Consider the following 10,098-nt stretch of genomic DNA (forward strand, 5'->3'; position numbering starts at 1 on the left):
TATTAGGAAAAACTTTTTCACGAGGAGGGTGGTGAAGCACTGGAACAAGTTACCCAGAGAGGTGGTAGAGTCTCCATCCTTGGAGATGTTGAAGACCCTGCTAGACAAAGCCTTGGCTGGGATGATGTGGTTGGGGCTGGTCCTGCTCGGAGCAGGGGGGTGGACTAGATGCGACCTCCTGAGGTCCCTTCCCACCCTCATTTTCTACGATCCGATGATTAAAGGCCCTTATAGTCAAGTTTGAGAACAGAGAAGCATCTCCTGAGCAAGCTCTGAGGATCAGGAGATAGACTGGACAGCTAAATCCATGCTCTTTGTACATGCCCCCGAGCACGGTGCAGACACGTGTTTCGCTTTATAACCCTAAGGCTTCTCTTACAAGCCTCTGCGACAAGCTGAGTGTATGAGAGGCAATGAAAAAAGTCTGGGAATCTGGCTTCATATTCTGACGGCCAAGAAATCTCAATGCTATTTATCTCAGCACTTCCTGAGACGCACATTATCTGGCTACCGGTGCTTGACTGACAGTGGAGAGCAGCTCAGTCCATTCAGCCAATGTGTTAAATGATTAGCAGATGACTGGCAAACGAGGTGGCTCTGACTCCAGCAGGCATCCCCCTTTTATCTCGAGCCAACTTCAGACCGCTGTCCAGGAAACTACAAATCCCCTAACTCTTCCAAAATAGACTTCTAGTGTCATTCATGCAAGGCACACCCGTAAACAGGCATCTGACAGGCAGAAGAGGGCCAAACAGACAAGAATTAAACCCATTTATACTCGGATACATCAGTGAGGTTGCTGCATAAAACCCAGCCTCACTGAACCCAAGGAACAAAACATTTTTGAAGTGATTTAGTAAAATCAGTGCAAATCCTTAAACTGAAACAAGATCCACAGACAAGTTTCCATTGGCTGAACTAAGTACACGCAGGAAATGCAATATCTGGGCAAATAAAGTCTTAGCCAAGCTATAAAGGTTTGGCACCATGGCTAAATTTGACTGAGGAGTGAGAGAGAGATCATAGCCCCTCGCTGACATATCTACGGGGCCAAACTTACAACCAAACACATCTGGAAGGATTCAAAATGCTGCACAGTAATCCACAGATAGCAATCCATAATTGCAGACTTCAAAACCAGATCTAAAGTTAGGGAAATAACTGACACTGTAGGTAGGGTAGGAACTACTTTCCTTCAGTCTACCTTAACTGGCTCAGGATAACTTTCCTGGCCTTCTTGCCGACAGCCAAGTAAATGATAAGAATTTGGTTCTTGATTTTTACTGACAGAAGCAATTGAATTCCAATGGCAAAGGAAACGGTAGCTACTGATTATATGAAGTGAGCATTCATACTGGCATTAGGAGGGGAGGGCCGGTACCAAAGTAACATTGGAGAAGCATCTATGTACCTCTGTAGCTGGCAGATCCGTTTCTCTTTCCTTTTTAGTGACAGCAAGGATTTTAGTCATGAATGTATGCCATCAGAACCATCTTTACTGTGAATCTGCAACAAAGGGAGCATGTATGCTGGCTTCAATTTACTGAGCAGTAAACCACTATGTAGTAACGGGAATAGTTCGGCGTCTCCACGTGCAGGCGTTAAAGCACGTTAACGCAGCGTGAGGACTGACTTGGGACTAAAGTTAGTGCATCTGCACTAACAGAAACTGCCTTGTGAACAACCAGATAAGCCTCAAGCAGGCAGAAGCGTCCGCTCTTAGGATCTACACGTGCGTCTTCGTGCGCATTACTGAACTGTAAGTAACTGGATGTACATTTGATACCTGCATGATACAGGTATCACATTTATGCTGAAGTCAGCGTAAGTCGCCATATTTACTGCGCAGTATGGGTGTGCACACGTGGACATGTGCCTGTACTGTGCAGTCATCTTCGTTACACGTCCAGGAAGGCTTAAGGGTTTGTAGATTGGGACTCTGCATCAGTCTGCTTAGCTGGAACCTGAAATAAGATATGCTCCTCTTCCTGCCGTCGCCGTTCACATTTTTATTTTGAATGGTCATAACCACAACCAGCGTCACCATCATCAGGTGTCGTTGGTGTTTCAGCATCTTGCTGGGCGTGGAACAGAGCAACTCCCTCCATGCCTTACTATCTGGTTGTTTCTGATCTGTGGCTTGTTTTCTACTTACCACGAGCCTTTCTGGCTAGGGCGGGATATACTACTACTACTATACCAGACAGAAGAGGCTTCTGCTGGCTTAGCTACCGGCGTTCAGAGGGGTGGGACAGCTATGCCAGCACAGAAACGTGTCCGCTAGGGGGCTCCAGGGCCACAGCTATAGCGGCAGCAGCTCTGTAAGGTAGAGAAGCCTGAACTACATCGAATGACCTATTTGCTGGGAAAAGATCAAGCGAGTCCGGCTGCGTGACACGAGAGGTGACCGGGTGGGGGAGCAGAAGGAGCTGAGCTGTTGCAGGGAAAGGGAAGAGGAGGCTGGGCAAAACAGAGCGCCTGTTCGCACGAGAGGAAAGCAGGAGGTGGTGGTAGCGGGCATGGCGGTGTAACTCAACTGCCAGAGGGAAAAAAGATGGGCTGATCGGTATGAGCCGCACCAGGCGGGGGAACTCCCCTGCACACCTCATATAAAGCCAGACAGGAAAGGGCTGTGGCACAACTCCGGGTTACCTGATAAGCCTAAAGCAGGCAGCAGCTTCCACTGGTGCGGCAGCCCCTCCTGCCCTCCCAGAAACACAGGCAACCGAGGCAGGCGGATCTCTCCGGCGCACCTCTGTTTCTGGGAGGAGCACGGGGCGCTGGATCGGGAAGGGCTGGCGCAGGCGACCTGGTGAGGGTCTTTCCAACCCTGTGATCCTAAGTGCGGATGCTCCTGCCCGCTTGAGGCTTGCCTGGTTGTTCACAAGGCAGTTTCGCCTGGGTGAGAACCGCTTAGCTCAGCTTTGGCAGCACAGAAGCGACTCCCGACTGTGCCACCAAATTAAAACAGTTAAGAAGGTGCGCCGAACCGGAATAGAGACTCCCAGAGGTGTCTATACAAACCTCTCAGACGCTACGTCCCAGGGCAAGGACGGCCTTTCTGCACATCTGTACGCTGCCAAGCACAACACAGCCTTAATTTCTGACTGGAGCCTCCTACGCCCTGCCGGGACTCCAATAAATATTGCCATGAAGAGCTCAATCATGGGCAACTGAAGTGACTGATCGCTTGTCTGCAAATGGGTTCCTCCCCCCTCCCCATCTAATTTCTTCCTTCTTTTACGGTATTAAAAAAACCATCAAAGATGTGAATAAATTAAAATATTCTGTCAAAGTCAGTATCACGGCGAGGCAAATTAACAGGCTCAGACAACAGAGAGAAGTTGAGCCTCAGGACGGATTTAAAGGAGAATGAGCAAGCGGCAACGAGGCAGGGAGAGAGAAGTGAACAGCAACAACACACGCATCCTGGTGCGCTACAAGGACACAACAGGCCTCCAACGGGAGGATCCCTGATCCGCTGGGAGCTGGGCCAGGCAAAGGAGCTCTTAAGTGAAAGAAGCTGCCTTTGGAGATGGTCATCCTTCTCCTGCCTCCAGAGTCTCTGCTGCTGCCTGAGTGATGCCAGCCAACCTAGACGGCATCATATTCCCGGGCAGATACAGGACTTTGAAAACAGGGGTAGAGATGGCAGCTTACCATCATGTATAACACGACACGGTCTTCTCCAGATTTCTACTGAAGCATGCACCCATTTCCTAGATTATACATATAGTTTAAAAAAACCGCAACAAACCAAGCAAAAAAATAGTCAAATATTGCTTCATTAGTCCCCGAGTCATTATAGTTAAATGTACATCTTTTATTTGGATTCATAAAACAAAAATCTTGCCTTCTTGAGCATCTAGGCAGTGCCTCTGATAACTAAGGTGTAGAAATGACTGCCAGTGAAGTAATATTACTCCACCTAAGTTAAGGCTTTGATCTAGAGCTCAAAACAGTCTGCAGAGCTTTGAAACAGAAAAGAGGCATTCCCAGGAAGGGCAGACAGACAGCAACATGGCAGAAGAAAGGTTAGTTTGAATGGTGGAATATCAAGACCATTAAAAAGGAGAGGAGGCCGTTAACACCCGTGGAGTGGAGAGATTAGCAGGAATCGGGAGATGATAATGAGCTATGCAGCCAATTGACTCTTAGCAGTGCTCGAAGAGAAGTGTGGCTGTCCCTCTCAAGATGTTGGTTTTAAAGTTTGGGTGAAGCAGGAATCAAAGGGGGTGCGACTGCACCTAGATCCTGCGGTGAACATACTGTCCTCGTTAAGAGTCGTCAGGGAGCAAGGATGAAAGGCGCGTAAGCAAATGATCAGCCTGAGAGAAAGTGGCCAATCAAGGTACCAAGAGCCACAGGCTCAAAGATGTGCGCAAGCAGATGGCAACCCTTCAAGCTAAATGGACCCGTCCGTGACACTGGTCAGAAAAAGCTTCACCAGCTGAACTGCGCCAGCAATCTCAACGCCCGCGGGTCGCTGGAACCCTATTCCCACTGGGAAAACCGGCAGATGGGGACTGAGAAGTAAGCGTTGGTAGCAAACAGCTCCTTTCTGGAGAGGGTGGTGTGAGGACAAGTCTCCAACATCGTGTCTGGAGCTACCGATAAATCTCCCCTACTGGGGAACAAAAGGTAAAAGCAGAATACCTCAGACCGGCTTGTATCTCTGCGTCGTCACCCACCGCTCGTTAGAGCATTCCCCTCAACAGATAAGGACCACCCTAAGGTGAGGCTGAGCCTTAGGTCACACCAACGCACTACACCAAACCCATCAGCTCTCTTCTAGCTATCCTGTATCTGGCCTTGCAAAAGGGAGAGGAGAGGACTGCAAAGTCTGCACTTCCTTGCACCGGGCACTCTCTTGCGCAGGAGAATTAGATCACAAAGGGAAAGTGTCCTGAAGAACGATGAGCTCCCCTCTGACGAGCACATAGATGGGAGTTTAATTAAGACAGAATCAACAGATCATACTTAGAGAGAGAGACAACTACGAGTGCAGCCCTGAGAGGTTAAAAGGGCCCCATCATTTTTCCACTTGGCAAAAAGATTTAAAAATTGCAAATATTAACAGCAACCCCTGACAGCTCCACATTACCCCTGGAGCGAACGGCGGGGTGAGGCCGTCTGTCTGCACTTACCCATACTGAGTCATTACTGATTGCACCTGGATTACAGGGAACAAAGCCAGGCATAAAGAGCCGGCAATCCACACCCTGACTGTGGCAGACCAGTAACACGTTAGCTTAAGCCTGTAATCATGAGCCCAGCTATTAATGCACAAGAATTTGCACGGCCAGAGACAGAGCAATCCAGCCTCCGATCCAGCAAGGCTATGGAAAGTACTGAGCTAATACCATAAGGGGAAAGAAGGATTAAAAACACAGTGCCAGTATCGCATGCAAAACACTCTCAAACCAGGCTCCGGTACACCTGGCAGGTCCGGCTGTGGCATTTGCGAATTCTGCATGCGCTACAGGACAGGATTAAGCCCACTACCGATTTCCAGGAAAGGCAGGAAGAAAACTGGCTGAAAGAGGAGGGAGGGGAAAAGACCATCTCCTTCATGCTTTCCTCTTTCATCTCCGAGATGTGGGGAGGGATAAAGGGGACCCTTCCCACATTTCTTCCCAGGAGTCAAGCAGGCAAATTCCAGGTCGATCAGGTTTTCCTAGCTGGCGACTAAGAGCCACGCAGTGCTTGAGGCCAACCTCGTGAGGACACTATCGAACAGCAGGGTGCTGGGTTCAAGTCTCCTCGTGACCTTGCTGGCAACAGGGTGGTGCTTTTGCACCACCCCTAGTCTCTGGCTAGCAGATGGAGTTCGGTGGCTGGCAGGTGGCCGATAAAACTCTGAAGCCCGACACGTCCCACCTTTGGCTCAGGACACTGAGAGAGAGGCATCTGCCGAACAGTAAGCAGCGTGCAACGTTTTGCTGCTGTGAGATCCTAGGTTGTGTGATAATGAGGGGGCCTAGACCCAGACCCAGATCTACCCTGGCACCGGCGCATACAGCCTTGCTCTAACAGAGAAGAACATTATCTCCTCATTTCCTAATCTCCTGAAACACAATGAACTGGCAATTACTTATTCAAATTAAAGGGTAGGAAACTGCACATTAAACAGGTATTAAAAGTTCGCAACCTAAACACCGTATTGCAAGCTTAAATTAACGATCGTGCTATCAAAGAATATCAAAGCAATAGATGCAATAAAAAAGAGTCATCACCCTCTGATTTAAAGAAGAGAGGGCATTAGACTCCATATCCCAGACCCATATGGGACTTAAACCCAGAGGGTCCTGGCTAGAGGTCTTGCCCATCTGCTCAGGGTCAGACTGACACCATACTTGGGGTCAGGAAGGAATTTTACCCCAAGGTCAGATTGGTACAGATGGGGATGGGGGGGCGTGGATCTGCCTTGCTCCATAGCAGGTGGCACAGCCCCTGCCTGGGATCTTCCAGGGTATATTAACAACCTTTACAGCAGCAGGATGCCAGCCACCATGGACCCCCTGCATTACCTGGGGCAGGTCTGGATGTTATCTCTTGGGTCTGGGGTCAAGGCTGACTCTGCAGTTTTGCTAAGAGATCAGATGGTGGATTTGTCTGGGCTGGTTTGGACAGGACTGAGCCTGTCTCAGGCAGGGGCTGGACTGGATGCAAACCCTGGAGGTCCCTTCCAGCTCCACTTCTCTATGATCCCCGTCAAGCTCCTGATAAGCCCCCACCCCCTCCTTCCCCCTCCATCCAGTCCAGCACCACACCCTTCCAGAGAGTCCCGCACAGGTCCATCTTCTTGCAGCTGAAGTGCTCGACCCTAATTCACAGAGCTCCCAGCTGGAGGGCAAGAGAGAACTGGATCCAGTTTCCCCAAACATCATCTTTAAGATGGGAATAAAGCAGCTGAGTTAGAGACTTTACCAGGTGCTCATTCTGTGGGCAAACCACAACCTGACTCAACAGGTTAAACAAAGAAAGCTAAAGGACAGGACTTCAGCTTTCCTGTTTGTATAACAGGAGCGGCATACAAACATTTTCATAGGCCTCTTTCCTCAAGGCCAACGTGCTCCTGAGTTGCCTAGCTAACACGGCTGTCTTTGCACCTAGATCCCAGCAAACCGTTAACAGCCGACACATGTGTCAAGAGAAATTCTTACCTGTTGCTTCAATGTACTCGATACATCTCTCGATAAAGATGGGAATGGGTTTTTCTGGAGTCACTACGCTGGTCAAAGGCACCCCAAAATAGAGACTTTCCCACGTGGGCTTTGTGATGGACGGCCGAGGCTTGGGCTTTGGTTTCTGCGGGAAGAAAGTGCAGGAGAGTTGAGAAAAACACCAGAATACACTCCAGGCTACGAACACAACACTAGCAAAGTCAGAAGCTGAACAAAACCAGAGCCAGAAAGACAGGCAAAAGGGGACAAATGTTTGGGCTGCACGTTCACAGGAGTTTTGGAAAGCCACGCGGTCCGCGAGTCCGATTTCGCCGCCCAACATCTCACATAGTCAATCAAGCCCGTGCAAAATGAGGGCGGACGACCACGGAGGGACGGGGCCCTGGACAACCTCACCCTAAAGCTGGAAGAGCGCTCAGAGGTGAATGTGAAGTGTTCACGCCTGCCCTCCTCCGGAAGCACGGCTCCTGGGTTTCAAACCTGCTGCTACAGATGGCACCGGCGATGCGATTCACGGGAGCCTACGTCCCAGATTACACGGCGACAGGGGAGGCATTTTGATGGACAACACTTCCCACTGCAGCCGCTTCATCTCTGTTGTCCCGCTACCCCAGGCGTTTATCTACTCACGCTTTTTCTTTGGGGAGGATTAACAAGACCTGGATTTAGATGTCAGGGAAGGTTCTGGTTGGGGTCAGGGGGAAGGGGAACAGGGGAGGAAGCTCCCCGTTTTGGGGGGGTTTTGATCACTGCAGCAATGTGACCATTTGCTCTCTTTAAGGCGCACAGACCTGAAGAATAAAAGCGAATTTGCCAAGATCGTCTCAACAATATCAAATGAGATCTTAAAGGAAGCATTAACATTCACACCTGATGAGGTCCCGGGTGCGGGACCTGGGGGACAATACGAACATTGTGTATCGGACCATTTCAATCAGGGGTGACTCCATTTCAATTTAGCTTCCAGCACGATAAAAATAAGCTCCCAAAGCAGGTGTCCGGGTTTATTTTCAGCTCTGGCGAGTTGATTATTCTCCAGCTTCTGCCCAATGTCACCGCGCTGTAACTCCAGCAGCCTAATGACCGTACGCAGCGGCATGACCGAATCTCCCTGGAGGGAGCTCCCATCCAGATGCGGGGGCACGTGACCCCAGGAACCCCCCCCTCATTGTTTATACCCGCTCCCAGCTGGAAGAGATCACTTCCTGTTTAGTCTGTGTTTCTATTAAAACTTCCTCCTCTGCAGCACGGCTGATAGGCAAGGTCGCGGCAGAACAATACTGAGCTGGTGCTAAGGATGGGCCGGCGTTTATTTTTGTGCACCTTTTGTTCGCGCCAGTAAAAGCAGCGAAGGGCAGATTTAGAAGAGTCGGGAGATAAATTTAGTAGCAGCAGCCATGTGCCCACCTACAACTAACCCCCGGGGGCAACTGTAAACTCGCTGGCATGTAAGCAGCTGCGTGTACCCCTGTGCCGGGCTCATCTACTGCAGGTGAGAAACCAGAGCCGTGCTTCCTCCCCCAAATCCACACAGCCTGCAGGTCTCGATCCTCTCTCTCATTAGCTGCAGGCAAGCGCTAAGTATTTTAGCATGCACCTCTCAGCCACTGGCGTGCTTGCTCCATGCCAGAGTTCGAGGTGAAACACTGCAATGCTAACAGGCAGAGAAGCTCCCCACCGGCAGATGTTGTTCCAGGATCAGGTATTAAAAAAATCCTTGGTGCCTACACCCCTTGTAGAAATCATAGAGAAGCTGGGCTGGAAGGGACTTGCATAGCTCCTCTAGTCCAACCCCCTGCCTGAGGCATGATCATCCCTATCCAAACCATCGCAGACAAATGCACAATTATTTGGAGTCGAGAAGGAATTTTACCCCATGGTCAGGTTGGTAAAGATGGGGGGGGGGAAGGGGTTTGCCTTCCTCTGTAGCAGGGGGCATGGTCCTCTATGTGGGGTCTCTCAAGTGTATACTAACAACTAATAGCAGCAGGACCTTGCCTGCCGCCGTGCCCCTGCTTTCCCTGTGGCAGGCTCGCGTGTGACGTCTTGTATCGTGTCAGGGTTGACAATGAACTTGCAAAGAGTTTAGCGCACTTAGGACGGAGCAATCCCCTGCACCGGTGCAGGCTGGGGTGACGGGCTGGGCAGCAGCTCTGCAGAAAAGGACCAGGGGACAGCGGCAAAGAGGCTGAACAGGAGTCGGCAGTGTGCCCTTGGTGCCAAGAAGGCTACCAGCATCCTGGGCTGCATTGGGAGGAGCACTGCCAGACGATCCAGGGCAGCGATTCTTCCCTCTATTCAGCCCTGGGGAGGCCACATCTGGAGTCCTGTGTCCAGTCGAAGCTGCTAGCGTGACAGCACCCTCCCTGAGCTCCCAGCTGTATCAAAATTCAATGCAAACTTTACAACATAAAACTGGCAACAGGACAAAAGGCCTTTCCTCCCCCAAACAGCTTAACGAAGTGCAGTACATTACAGCGGGACATGGTTACATAGAGGAAAACATGGGCCTTTTTTGGCTCGGCAGAGCTTCGCAACCAGCGTTTTGGAAAAAAGATCCAACACTGGCATGACAGAAAGCTGCAATTGGGACGACTCCAATCACTAGAAAGCTTTCACGCCGTATATCATTTTAATGATCTGTAGCACAGCGGGGCGACGGCGGAGCACAAATCCGAAAGCCGTGAATCTCTCTCTGCCGTCCTCAGAAGCAGCGGTGGGTGAAGCGTGCGAAGGGAACGAGGCGCTGCTGAGACGTGTTTATGGGAAGCAGAGGGACCGACAAGCTCTGACCACCGAGCACGTTAGCAGCCTGCTAACAGGGAGTATCGTGGAGAGGGGATGGGACGCCTGGTGCCCTGCTCCTAATGCCCCTCGCCGCCTGGGACTGAGGGAGGGTGCAAGGAAGGAA

The 10,098-nt window shown here is 50.6% G+C and overlaps 1 protein-coding gene across 1 annotated transcript in view; it reads right to left on the minus strand.

The window, feature by feature from the left end:
* The window catches only part of ARHGAP35 (Rho GTPase activating protein 35), a 66,249-nt gene that overhangs the window by 35,445 nt on the left and 20,706 nt on the right, over positions 1 to 10,098 (minus strand). The window contains exon 2 of the mRNA XM_006032542.3: positions 7,167 to 7,311. Within this exon, the coding sequence (XP_006032604.1) occupies positions 7,167 to 7,311 (145 nt within the window). The remainder of the gene's footprint in view (positions 1 to 7,166; positions 7,312 to 10,098) is intronic.

The sequence above is a fragment of the Alligator sinensis genome, unplaced genomic scaffold (assembly GCF_000455745.1).
Source record: "Alligator sinensis unplaced genomic scaffold, ASM45574v1 scaffold107_3, whole genome shotgun sequence".
In the NCBI taxonomy this organism is placed as follows: Eukaryota; Metazoa; Chordata; order Crocodylia; family Alligatoridae; genus Alligator; species Alligator sinensis.